The sequence below is a fragment of the Chrysochloris asiatica genome, unplaced genomic scaffold (genome assembly GCF_000296735.1).
Source record: "Chrysochloris asiatica unplaced genomic scaffold, ChrAsi1.0 scaffold00049, whole genome shotgun sequence".
NCBI lineage: Eukaryota > Metazoa > Chordata > Mammalia > Afrosoricida > Chrysochloridae > Chrysochloris > Chrysochloris asiatica.
In genome coordinates this window covers 11,020,435-11,033,298 of record NW_006408567.1, presented here as the reverse complement: position 1 = coordinate 11,033,298, position 12,864 = coordinate 11,020,435, and the positions used below count along the sequence as shown (strand labels likewise).

The following is a 12,864-nucleotide window of genomic DNA, read 5'->3' as shown; positions in this document are numbered from 1 at the left end:
GTCGCTAGCATCTGGGAGTCCATGGAGCTGGTCGCTAGCATCTGGGAGTCCATGGAGCTGGTCGCTAACATCTGGGAGTCCATGGTGCTGGTCGCTAACATCTGGGAGTCCATGGAGCTAGTTGCTAACATCTGGGAGTCCATGGAGCTAGTTGCTAACATCTGGGAATCCATGGTGCTAGTTGCTAACATCTGGGAGTCCATGGTGTTGGACGCTAGCATCTGGGAGTCCATGGTGTTGGATGCTAGCATCTGGGAGTCCATAGTGTTGGACGCTAACATATGGGTCTCCATAGTGTTAGAAGCTAACATATGGGTTTCTTGGGCCATCAAGGGGTCCACTCCTACTGTTACAGAAGTCTCCCCCACTAATGTAGTAGGCAGCTCCTGTGCTACCGTATTATAGGATTCCAGCGCTGTCGTCGAGGGCACCTCCAAGGACTGCGACACGGTCATCGTTGACAGCTCCGATGTTGTCACCACAGACTGGACAGAAATCTCCAGCGCCACAGTTGCCACAGGCTGCCCGGGCAACTCTGGCGCCCCAGGTTGCCCAGGCAACTCCAGCACCCCTGTTGCCAGAGGCTGCCCCAACAGCTCCAGTGCTCCAGCTGCCCCAGGCTGCCCCGAGAACTCCAGTGCCCCAGATGCCATGAGCTGCCCAGACAACTCTAGTGCCCCAGTTGCCACAGGCTGCCCTGACAACTCCAGTGCCCTAGTTGCCGAAGGCAGCCCTGGCAACTCTGGCACCCCAGTCACCGAAGGCTGCCCAGGCAACTCCAGCGCTGTTGTTGCCACTGGCTGTCCTGGCAACTCCAGCACCATTGCTGCCTCAGGCTGCCCCAGCAACCCTGTTGCAGTTGTCACCTCAGGCTGTCCAGGATGTTCCACCGTTGTCATCCCCACAGGGTGCTCCAACTCTGACGTCGTCACAGGTTGTTCGGTCACCTCCATTGCTACTGTTACCACAGGCTGCCCTGGTAACTCTACTGCCGCTGTCACCACAGGCAGCCCTGGCAACTCCTGTGCCATCACAGGTGGCTCTGGCACCTCCTGTGGTGGCTCCAACCCCACAGATGATGCTGGGAGCCCTGGCAATTCCTGCAGCAACTGTGGCACTGGTGTCACAGAGGGCCCCGGCAACTCAGACACTACAGTCGCTTGGGGCCCCATCAACTCAGGCACTGGGGTAAAAGGGGGCCCTGGCAACTCAGGCACCGGGGTAGCAGAGGGCCCAGGTAACTCCAGCACTGGAGTCACGGGGGGCCCCTGCAACTCCGGCATGGAGGTCGCAGGTGGCCCCGGCAATTCCATCACTGAGGCCACCGACGACTCCGGCAGCTCCAATGCTGTTGTCTTAGGCAGCTCCAGCAACTCCTGTGGTCTTGTCACAGATGAATCTGCAATCTCCAGTGGTGCTTCTACAGGCTGCTCTGTCAATCTTAACATGTCAGGTGCAGATGACTCGGGAAAATCCATGGTTGTTGATGTGCTTGGCTCAGGGTGCACCTCAGTAGGTGTCTCTGAGGATTCTACAAGGGTTTCTGTGGGCTCTGGCACTTTTGCTAGTGGAAGCTCTCCCAACATGATCTTTGATGACTCTGGAGATGTGCTTTCCAATGGTTTCAGCACAGACTTCATTTGATACTCCACTGACATTGATACAACTGGCTCAGACGACTTCAGCCCTAGTGTTGTAGTAGGCACTGGTGCCGTGGCAAAGGTATCCAGAATCTTTGTCATGGATGGTTCCAGCGTTACTGCCACAGAATGCGCTGGCTGCTCTGCAATTACTGATGTAGATGCAACAGACAGTTCTGCAGTTTTTGTAGCTGGCTTCAGAGTTTCTAAGTTTTGTTGTTCTGATACCTCCATTGATATTATAGGAGATTCAAACATAACTACAGGGGAATCACTGGTCTCAGATAAGCCAAACACTCTTACAGGATGCTCCAGTGCCATCACCGTAGGTTCAGAATCAAACTTCAAATAGGAATCAGATTCTACATCTATGTTCCCATCATGATGAGATTTCGGCTTTGACTCAGATTCTTCTGGTTGTCTTTTATATTTTTTCTCCTTTTCTTTCTTCTTTTTCTTCTTTTTATTTTTGTGCTTTTTATGCTTCTTTGACTTTTTGGCAGGAATTTCATCAGTAGGATCTGTTTGTACAGACACACATCTACTTTTCCTGGAGGCCTCCTTCAAATCTGAAATTAAAAGAAATCAATTTTGTCAGAAATCTCCCAAAATAGTTTTAGAAATAATAGTATAAGCCAAGATTTACAATCTACGTTAACACACCACAGAGTATGGCACACTCACAAGATATGCATCTACACTCTTACATTTACACACATTTATACCATATATGTAAGGAGCTCTGGTAGCGTAGTGGTTACGAATCGGGCTGCGAACCTTAAGGTCAGCGGTTCGAAACTACCAGCCGCTCCGCGGGAGAAAGATGAGGCTTTCTACTCCCGTAAAGATTTACACCCTCGGAAACCCTGGATAGGGTTGCTATGGGTCGGACCCGACTCGATGGCACTTAACAACAACAACAAATACCATATATGTACATCTTTGTTGTCAAATGGGTACCAACTCATAGCAATGCCTCTATAGGGTTTCCGAGGAGCACCTGGTGAGTCTGAACTGCCAACCTTGCAGTTCAAACCAATCTTGTGGTCCAAGTGCATTATCCTGCAGCGCCACACCAGCACTTACATGTGTCTTAATAAAACACAAAGCTACCTTACAAGAGAGCTTCAAAAAGTCAGTGTATAATTCAGTGGCATTGATCACATCCTTTAAGTTGTGCAACCATTCTTGTTACATTTCTCCAAATTATTCCTCCACCATTAATATAAACTTGTTGCTAAGTTTTGTAGAGTCAGTTCCAACTCATAGTGACTCTGCATACGACTTATGAGGAGTGGCTGATGGGTTTGAACTGCCAACCCTGTAATTAGTAGTCCAGTGCTTATCCTACAGCACCATACCAGGACTCCAATATAAGCTTGGTGGTGGTGAGGTCGGTTCTGACTCACAGTAAACCTGTGTAGGGATTCTGAGGAATAGTTCATGAGTTTGAACTGCTGACCGTGAAGTTCAAACCAACCTGGTGGTCCAGTGCTTATCCTATGGTGCCAAGCTTACTGCTCCCTAAACTTCTCATGTAACCTTTCAAGTTGCTGTTGTCACTTCGAACACAGAGAACACTGAAATTATTTATAACCCCTTTGATGCCATAAGATAAGCACTGGAATATAAGGTTAGTAGTTCAAATTCACCTCAAAAACTCTACACAGGTTTGGTATGAGTCAGAACTGACTCAATGATAGTTAACAACAACTTACATAGAAAGAACCCTGGTATAGTGCTGTAGAATAAGGACAACACTACTAACCATAAGGTCAACAGTTTAAAATCACCTGCCACTCCTCAGAAATTCTATATAGTAGTACTATGAGTCAGAATCAACTCAACAGCGTATCACAACAGCTTACATAAAAGCAACATGGCACTGGTACTAGTACTAAAAAAGTCTGTAGGAATCAATCCATCGCTTACTACATAAATAGTCTAAGCCAGATTACTGACTCTGCCTCTTACAGTTAGAAGACTGAGTTAAAGCACAGAGGTACACTGAACCAGACCTGACATATCAAGCTCTCACAAAATATGGTAGTTTTCATACCATATACAAATGGCTTAGTGATTAACATAATCAACTGTTGTTGTTATTGTTAGGTGCCATCTAGTCAGTACCGACCCATAGTGACCTGATGTACAGCAGAACGAAACACTACCCGATCCTGGGCCAACCTCACTACTATTGCCACATTTGAGTCCATCGATGCTGCCACTTGGCCAATCCATCTCAATAAGGGTCTTCCTCTTTTTCTCTGACCCTCCACCTTACCAAACATGATATTCTTCTCCAGCGACTGGTCCCTCCTGACAATATATCTGAAATCTGAGAGATGAAGTTTGGCCATCTTGGCCTCCAAGGAGCACTCTGGCTGCACTTCTTCCAACACAGATCTGTTGGTTCTTTTGGCAGCCCATGGCACTTTCAATATTCTCCTCCAACACCATAACTCAAAAGCATCAATTCTTCTGCGGTCCTCCTTATTCACTGTCCAGCTTTTGCATGCATATGAGGTTATTGAACATTCCATGGCTTGGGTCAGGTGCACCTTAGTTCTAAAACTGACATCTTGGCTCTTCAACACTTTAAAAAGGTCTTGTGCAGCAGATTTGCCTAATGCAATATGTCGTTTGATTTCCTGACTGCTCAAATTTTATTCTATCACACCCCTTAGTTAGACTCCACTTTAAAATCTTTTCAACAATACTCTTCCAAACTTACCAAGGATTATTTTATTTTAATGTTTCAATTTTTTAAAAAAAATTGGGGGAATAAAATTCTAGTAGCCTTTAATAAGTCATTTAAGGTTTTAATTTGCATACGGCAAAGAATAATGTTGAGCCCTGGTGTAGTGCTGTAGGATAAACACTTCACTACTAACCTCAAGGTTGATATTTCAAACCACCAGATGGTCTCAGAAACTCTAGATACACTCGCTAGGAGTCAGACTGACTTGATGGCACACAACAACCAAGAATGTGGTTTATCATTTATTTTATAACCAGATGGTATTTAATCTAATGCCAATACGCATATAAACCTCAGTGATCTCACAAAACTCTTATCTGAAATCCAGGTCACCAAATACATAAGGGGGGTATAACAAGACATATACCCAAGCAAGATTAGTCACTTTCTATTATTGTTTACTTTGTAACACGAGAAATTAGCTAATTTATACTTCAAAAGCCACAATTCTAACCACTGGAACAAAATATAACTGAAATAAGTTATATTCCACCAGCAAAGCAAGTAGAGCAACAATAATCATGTTTTAGTACAAAAGCATTTTCAAAGAAATATTTAAAGGCGTCTTCAATGAATCAAACAAAAACCTGTATGTATTAGAATTTTAGTGCTAATGAAAATTTACAATCCCTGCAGCCAACACCAAGTTATTAACATTCAGATAAAAACAAACACATAAATCCATAAGACAACATTTTTGAGACAGAGAATAATCTGCAACTTACCTGGTTTATATCGTAGTTCTGTATCTAAAACTCCAGAAAGTACTTCCTCTATTTTTTGCACTATCTCTTCATTTGGTAGGCTCCTGGCAGAAGCAGCTGAATCACCTGCTTGGTTTCCTTCAATAGGTGTACTGGTTTCACCATTCACTTGGCCTTCATTCCTTCCACTTGACAAGAAAAGTTATCAAAATTCATTAAAATTTTAATACACTATCCAATAAAACAAATTAAAATTCACAGTTCAATTAATTAATCTCTTATCAAATTCTCTGTACAATTCATTTTGGTGTTTTATTTTTCCAGATGGTATTCTTGCCAATGCTGTTGTAACTTATAGGTTGTACATTGTCACTGTTACACATGTTTAATATTTAAAAGTTATCAAAGCTGTGAAACTAACTCACCTGTTTTTTCCTTTTAAAAGAAAACATCTCCCCAAATTCTAAATTAAAGTTTCTGGGTTACTTACTTATTTCTATCAGGGAAGACAAATAGTAGAGCCAATCAACAAAGAAAAAATATATATGACATAGCATTATGGTAGAAAATATGGCCATAATTATGCTTATATAAAGATCACAGCTACTTCAACAGAATCCAAGAACAAAACCATAAACATATTGAGTAAAAAGAGTAATTTGCAGCCTCAGTTCAGATTTAGACTAATGGGATACTATACGCCCTGATGTGGCACTGTAGGATAAGCACTGGACTGGTAACCCCAAAGCTGGCAGTTCAAATCCTCCAGTCAGTCTCAGAAATTCTTATACAGGGTTGTGATGAGTCAAGCCGACTCAATGGAATAAAACAACAATGGAATGCCATAGCTTAAACATAAAAAGAAATTTATGAAATTTTAACCAACTTACGAAAAATCCTGGTATTAAGATTTTATAGCATTTAAAAATCTCATGTAAAACAAGCAAAAATTTATTATATACCCAGAATAAATGTGTGAATGTTCTAACAATATTTCTGATGCATAGAGCTAGAGAATCTTAACAAAAGTTGTTTTCATTTTTACTATTTTTGTCTAAATTATCAAAATTGTTTTGAAGCAAATCTCCAAATTATTTTTCCTTTCATTTCAATTGTTGCTAATAACATAACAATTACCCAATAAAAGTCTCAATGGTCAAAAAGTAAAAATATTGTGTGTGTTGTTGTCATTAAGTGCCTTCGAGTCGGTTCCGACCCATAGCGACCTTGTATAGGATTCCGAGGAGTGACTGGTGAGCTTGAACCGCCGACCTTACAGTTCAAACAATAGGTAGATGTTATTAAGGAATGTTTGGGCTTTCTAATACAATGAATTATGTAAAAATTAGCATTTACTAAATCAGTCTCACACTGTTCTTCATATTTAAATAATACAATCCCAACTAACCTCTAAACTCATATTGATATGATAAATGAAAAAAATAAGTGGCTGAATGTCACACAGCTAATTTTAAGTAAGAGATGGAACTAAAGCATCCTGTTAACCAACTAAATATAATAGAATCCCTGGTGGTGTTTCAGTTAAAACGCTCACCTTCCAACCAAAAAAATTAGAAACAGGTGCTCAGTCAGATTAGACATGTGTCTTCTGGCAAAGATTACAACAGTCTATGCGTCAGTTTCACTGTGACATAGAGAGTTGCTATGAGTCGGAATCAACTCAACAGCAGTGGGTTGGCTTGGGTATTATGACAGTTATTTTACTAATTTTAAACACCTAACCAGCCTCACTACAGACACTGAGTTACCTATAAACAACAGATGGGGGGAAGGGTTTCACTGAAAATGACAAATTATCCCAATTTTGTTTTTAGACTGTTATTGCATTTTTATTTTATTTTATTTTGACGAAAAGCTGCATATTCTCCTGGCAATGAATTGCTTTGTCTAATATTCTTTTTAGACTTTCTGGAGTACCGCATTATACTTTTCCCAAACACTTTTAATTGCTTAATTACCTCAATAAAGGACTTCAGATTGGGAAATCAGAAAGTAAACTTTTAAAAAACCGGAATCTATAAGGAAGTTTTATCATAATCATATCTTACTTATCAATTTTCATGATTGCTACCAGGATGCAAATTAAAGCTAGCAAAAAGCAATGAACATCTCAAATAATTTAAATATCCACCAAATTGTGGCCAAAAAAGAATTTCTATGCAGTCATGAAAAATGTTGCATAAAATCTACTGAGGTTGTCTTGACAAATTTGTTCATGACATTAAGGTGGGAAACAATACAAAGAAAGATTAAGCTTCATATCATATATATAACGTGATCACACACATGTATATTTACACAAGGAAAGGGGTGTAAACCAATAATCCTGGGTAGTTTTTTTTCCCCCCCTCCTGTTCCCTCTTTCTAAATCTCACACTAGTAAAGTAATTTTCTAGTGGAAAAACTGATTTTTAATAGCTAACAAAAGCAAGATTTATTACTCTAAGCAAACACACGACTTACTGCATGCAACTATAAAAGTTGGCAGGGAAATTACATTCTTTGCTCTTTTTCTCATCATCCTGAAAACACTGGCATATAAAAATTTAAAATACAATGTAACGAACAGATACTGCCCTTAAAAAAAAAAAAAAAGGCCAGTAAATAAATCCTGTTAAAATAACACTTTGTGGACAATTCTGGCAATGTTACTCCATTACCCCAGCAACCTCACGTTAATTCGGCAGCTTCATTTATAATCACGTTTTAGACAAGTTTCAAATGCGCATTTTATTTTATTGGATAATTTGCTCTAGCTCTATCTAAACTTTTAAAATACAACTTGGCATAAACATTTACACTTGAAACAAATATTAAGTCTCAAGCTTTCTTTCCTAGCTCGGTTCTTGAAAGTAGCAGCCAGTGAACAACACGACCCACACTGCTGTCCCTTCTGAGTAAACAGCTATTTCTTTGGAAATCTCTTTCAATTTTCCTAGGACCAAGCTTAACGTCAAACAGCGACGGTCAGAGTTCCGTGGTGACAGTCAGTTCTCAGTCGGAGCAGGAAAAAAATCCAGTCTACACACAAAGCTTACTTTCTATTCGCTAAAATTTTAAAAATGACTCTTCTCCCGAAGTCCCCCACCATCCTCGCCTCCGGCATTTTGACAAAATAGCTAACGAACTGAAGCCGTTTCCATTGAAATCTTATCTAGTAGAATGCTGCCGGGTAGAACTCGTAAGACACTAGGGCCTCAATAAACTGATCGTGAACCCAGACTCCCAAACGGTCCTAGGCTTACAATAACAAAGTGGATTTAAGATTACCCACGAAACGGCCGTTGGAGACCCTTCCGGTCAGCGGCACCGGCCGGCAAAATCCGCGGAAACGGAGAGGGGGAGGGGAGACGCGGCGGCGGCAGAGGAGGAGCTGAGGGAGGAAGTAGGCCCGTCCGAGCCGGACTAGCAGGCCGACAAGTCGCTAAAGCGTAAGGGGTGACCAAGCGGGAGAGGAGGACAAGCACCTTGACTCCGTTCTGGATGAGGGAGCCTGGGATTAAATCGTAAAGGGTCAAATTCCTCGAAGCGAAGAAGGAAGAGGATGGGGGAGGGGAGCCGGAAAATGGATCCCGGGCCCAGGCGGGGCTGTAGCGGGGCCTGAGCCGAGGAACGACGGCGTCTATGAAGAAAGGCGCACTAAAAGGCTACATCGGGCCCTAACGATCCCTCGGGTGCAGAAGAGTGTGAGAAGAGTTTACCTTGAAAGCTCCTGTTGAATTTCCCGGAATTTACTGACCACGAAAGACCTAAAAATCTGCTCGATGTTGGTCGCCATGGCGTCCGCTCCGTTCTCTCAACTCCTCCTCGCTAGTCCTCCAGGCTCCCAGCATGCCTCGGGAGGCGGCGCTGAGGCCAGTTCCGTCCCTCGCCTTCTTGATTGGCTCATGTAACAGCGTTAGAACGGGCACGCTTCCCCGTTGACCCAATCAGTGAGCATGCCCTGCTTTCCTCCGCTGTTCCTGAGCGGCTGGGGTAGAGCTGCTGACGTTTGCGCCGCGCACGACTATGGCAGCCATGTTAGTGTCTGACGCAGGCGCCATTACAGAAGAAACCTCTCTTGAGGCGACGGTGATTGCGTGTTATCACTCGCCCACAGCGTTTTGGTGGATTTAATAGGTGTACTTAACGACTAGAATGCCAGAGATTACATTCTATGAAGTAAGGGGCAATACGCTTTGACACGGGGCAGCCTACAGGTGTTCCCGTGTAGCACCAAGTTGTTTCGTCAGGAGGATGCGTCTGGTAAAGAACCAGTCGGTCTCCGCCCCATTGTGTGCAAAACGGAGGGAGAACAGTCTTTCACCCAGTCTACCTCCCATTGCATCCTATCGTCGGTCTCAACTTAGCTCTAAGACCTGAGTAACCTGCTGTCAAACTTTGGTGCAGTCTAGAAGTGGTGCCAAAGTTATCACCAGACTCCGTGATAGCCGGTCAGTTGGGATCCTACACTAGCATCGCAGAATGAACTAAAATCTCGACTCAGCTTTGGGAGCGCCCCTTACTCAGAACCCAGGCGGTTCTCGTTACGTGGCACCCAAGGTTGCAGTGGTGCATTATAAACGTGCAAGTGTTTTGTTTGGTGCCGTTGGGCAGGAGTAGGCTCAAGCCGCGCCTAGGGGCGGGAGCCACACTGGATTACCTCGCCCTCCGCGGGTACCGACACCGCGCAGGCCAATGAGGAGGCGGCGCTGGCCGCGTTGCGGGGAGGAGCTGCGCGCCGCTTCCGTTCGGACGACTTCCGCCGCCAGCCACCCTGGGCCGGGAGCGCGCCAGCGAGTCTGCGAGTTGGAGCGTTGTGCTTCGTGTGGGTATGTAAACAAGCCCCTTCTACTTTTAGAGCTGGGGCGCCGGGATCTTGAATGTCAGGAGTGAAGTAGGACAGTGGGAACGGACTTGGCTATGGAGATGTTCATCTGTATTTCTGAATTCGGTGGGTGGGAGAGTTGGCCACGTGCTTTTCACTTGCTATCAACTAGTGTTTCCATTGGATCTCTCACTTTCATGTTTTCTAACATGCCAGGCAGGGTTTTACCTTTCGTTTGTATACGTATATGTGTGTTTTTTAAAAAGGCCATGGACTTCAGTTGATGCACCCGTTTAATCATGTGTTCTTAGGTATCTGTTGTCTCCAGGTCCACTTTTGCAATTGGGTTTTGTTTTGATAGTTCAGCATCTCCTTTGAAATAGCATTTCCTCAAAGTTTATGATTTGTTGAATGTAAAACTGATGCTCTTTCCTGTAAACTTGCATTCAATTCACAATTTTAAGAAAATAGCGTTTCCTGGCTTTCTAGTTAACGTTTTAAGTTACTCGTTTTAGATGTAAGAAGTTTAATTAAGTTGCTTTCAAGTTCTCCCTTGTCCCGCCGCGCCCTTCCCCCCCCCAAAAAAAAAAAAAACAAAAAACAGAGTCTCAGCTCAAATCCAGGCAGTCTGGCTCTGGAGCCCGGCCTCCTAAACTCCGTGATGTTGATTGCTGTTTCAATGACCATTTTTATTAAAATGCCATCGAGTCGCTTCCGTCTCACAGCAACCTTGTGTGGCTCTGTAGGATCAACACTGGATTGGGAACCAATACGTCGGTGGTTCAAACCCAACATCGAAAAATAGGGTCTCTATGAGTCGGAACCAACCGACTCTGGCATGTAAGAGCAACATAGGGTTTCTAAGAAGTGGCTGATGGATTTGAACTGCCCACCTTACTGTTAGCAGTCAAGTGCTAAACCCATAACGCCACTGCTGCTTGTATTTCCAATAAATGAAAATGTGTTATCTAGATTTAAATGTCTGTATATTGCAGGTATTTTAGTATACATGCCCTTCATTTAAAAATATTGCCTTTACTTTAGTGAGTACAGTCATTTGTCAATGTCAAAAATTTATGAATCAGGAACTCCTGAGCAAGGACACAGCCTTAGAGGGCTAGAGCTGAGTGAAGCATCCAGCTGATAAGAAGTAAGGGAAGAGACACAAGAACACCCAAACTTGCAGATAGTACCTGTTTGACCTAGCTTCTATGGCTTCATAATCCGAACTTGACTAGAGGAAGGTAAAAAAATATATTTTTTTAATAAAGTAAACCAGTTGCTACAATTTGATGAACCTAACCAATACTTGCGGATGTAGTAGCTCAAAATACCAGCTGAGAGGAAAGGAGACTTCACATCAAGTATTAATCCTATCCCATCTGCCTACAGGGTGGATAGGGAGGGGCTACTTAAAATTACAACGTTTCAAGAGGGAGTTTAATTTAAGATGGGGGGAGGGGGAGGTAGAATCCCCACTGAGTTTTCATCTTTGCTGCTGCTGTTACATGCTGGTTCCAACTCATAGCCATAGGGTTTCCAAGGGGTCTGAAAAGGAGCTCTGATAACATAGTGGTTACAAATCAGGCTGCTAACCTCAGGGTTAGCAGTTCGAAACTACCAACTGTTCCATGGGAGAAAGATGAGGCTTTCTGCTCCCGTAATAATTTACAGCCTCAGAAACCCTTGTAAAGGGTCGCTATGAGTTGGAACCTACTCCACAGCACATAACAATAGGTGGGTCTGGTAAAAAGAGATGGGGATAAGATTCCTTGATCAATAATGAGTAATTGTTACCATGATTAACTGTGACTGTCACAACTGTAAAGGTAGAAGTTTTGAAACAAAAATGGGGGAATAGTTAATCTTACAGTCCAGAAACAGGACCATCAAGGGAAAAGAGCATGAGTGGAATGTGGGACCCTATCCAGAGAAGCAGCGACCACCAGAGATGAGGACTCTGGACTCATGGAAAGAGGGGCACTGGGTAGGGGTACATCCCCCCTTCCCCCAATAAAACAGAATAGAAGCAAATACTGTTGAACGATGATGCATGGAGGAGATTGTAATCATTGCAATGAATCCATGGTTTAAAGCCAGTGTTCTCCTATGTAAACTATCACTCAGGTCACAATAAAAAACTTTAAAAAAGTAAATAAGTAAACAACTTATCCCAGTTTTTATATTCAAAAGGAATTCTTGAATTCATTTACCAAGCATAATTTCTAAAACATGTACATCCTAAAATGTCAACTGTTGTTTTCTTTCTACAGCTTTCTTATTTCCTCCCAGATCCTACATTGCAGACAGCAATGGCAACCCAAGTACTTGTAATTGGCAATGGAGGAAGGGAACACACGCTGGCCTGGAAACTTGCACAGTCTCATCATGTCAAACAAGTGCTGGTGGCTCCGGGAAATGCAGGCACTGCCTGTTCTGAAAAGATCTCAAATGCTGGTAATCAGGTTTTTAAAGGGGGAGTTGCTGTTGTGGTTTACTGCTGTCTAGTCGCTTCTGACTCAGGGTGACACTGTACAGGGTTTCCAAGGAGTGGCTGATGAGTTTTGAACCACCGACCTTGGGGTTCAGACCTACCTTTCACCCCAGTGCTTTATCCTGAAGCACCATTTGCTTTTGATAAACTGTCAACCACATCTGTCCTTTCTAATAGGTTGATATTCAGATTTTTTTATTTAGTAAACTTGGAGTTTTACCTGGTAATTTGAATGCTTGCATATATAGTAAACTTCGGTATCCTATTTTAAATTATTGTAAACTTGTATCTTATATGATATATTCATTAAAGAAGTAACACGTGTTTAATATAGGTTAGAGGCATTTTGGTGTATATTTTGGAAAGTAAAAAGTTAAGTAGTGCTCTCAAAATATTAATCTTAGCAATTTCTAACTCCATAATAGATCTCATCCCTT

The 12,864-nt window shown here is 42.8% G+C and overlaps 2 protein-coding genes across 3 annotated transcripts in view; one reads left to right on the top strand and one right to left on the bottom strand.

The window, feature by feature from the left end:
- Positions 1–8,953, bottom strand: part of SON (SON DNA binding protein) — a 31,698-nt gene extending 22,745 nt beyond the window's left edge. For both annotated transcript variants that reach the window (XM_006862544.1, XM_006862545.1), the window contains exons 1-3: positions 8,828–8,953; positions 5,127–5,293; positions 8–2,209 (exon numbers count right to left, since the gene is read on the bottom strand). In XM_006862544.1, coding sequence (XP_006862606.1) covers positions 8–2,209; positions 5,127–5,293; positions 8,828–8,904 — 2,446 coding nt within the window. In that variant the 5' untranslated portion in view covers positions 8,905–8,953. The remainder of the gene's footprint in view (positions 1–7; positions 2,210–5,126; positions 5,294–8,827) is intronic.
- Positions 8,954–12,231: 3,278 nt separating this feature from the next.
- The window catches only part of GART (phosphoribosylglycinamide formyltransferase, phosphoribosylglycinamide synthetase, phosphoribosylaminoimidazole synthetase), a 30,495-nt gene continuing 29,862 nt past the window's right edge, over positions 12,232–12,864 (top strand). The window contains exon 1 of the mRNA XM_006862543.1: positions 12,232–12,390. Within this exon, the coding sequence (XP_006862605.1) occupies positions 12,246–12,390 (145 nt within the window). The 5' untranslated portion in view covers positions 12,232–12,245. The remainder of the gene's footprint in view (positions 12,391–12,864) is intronic.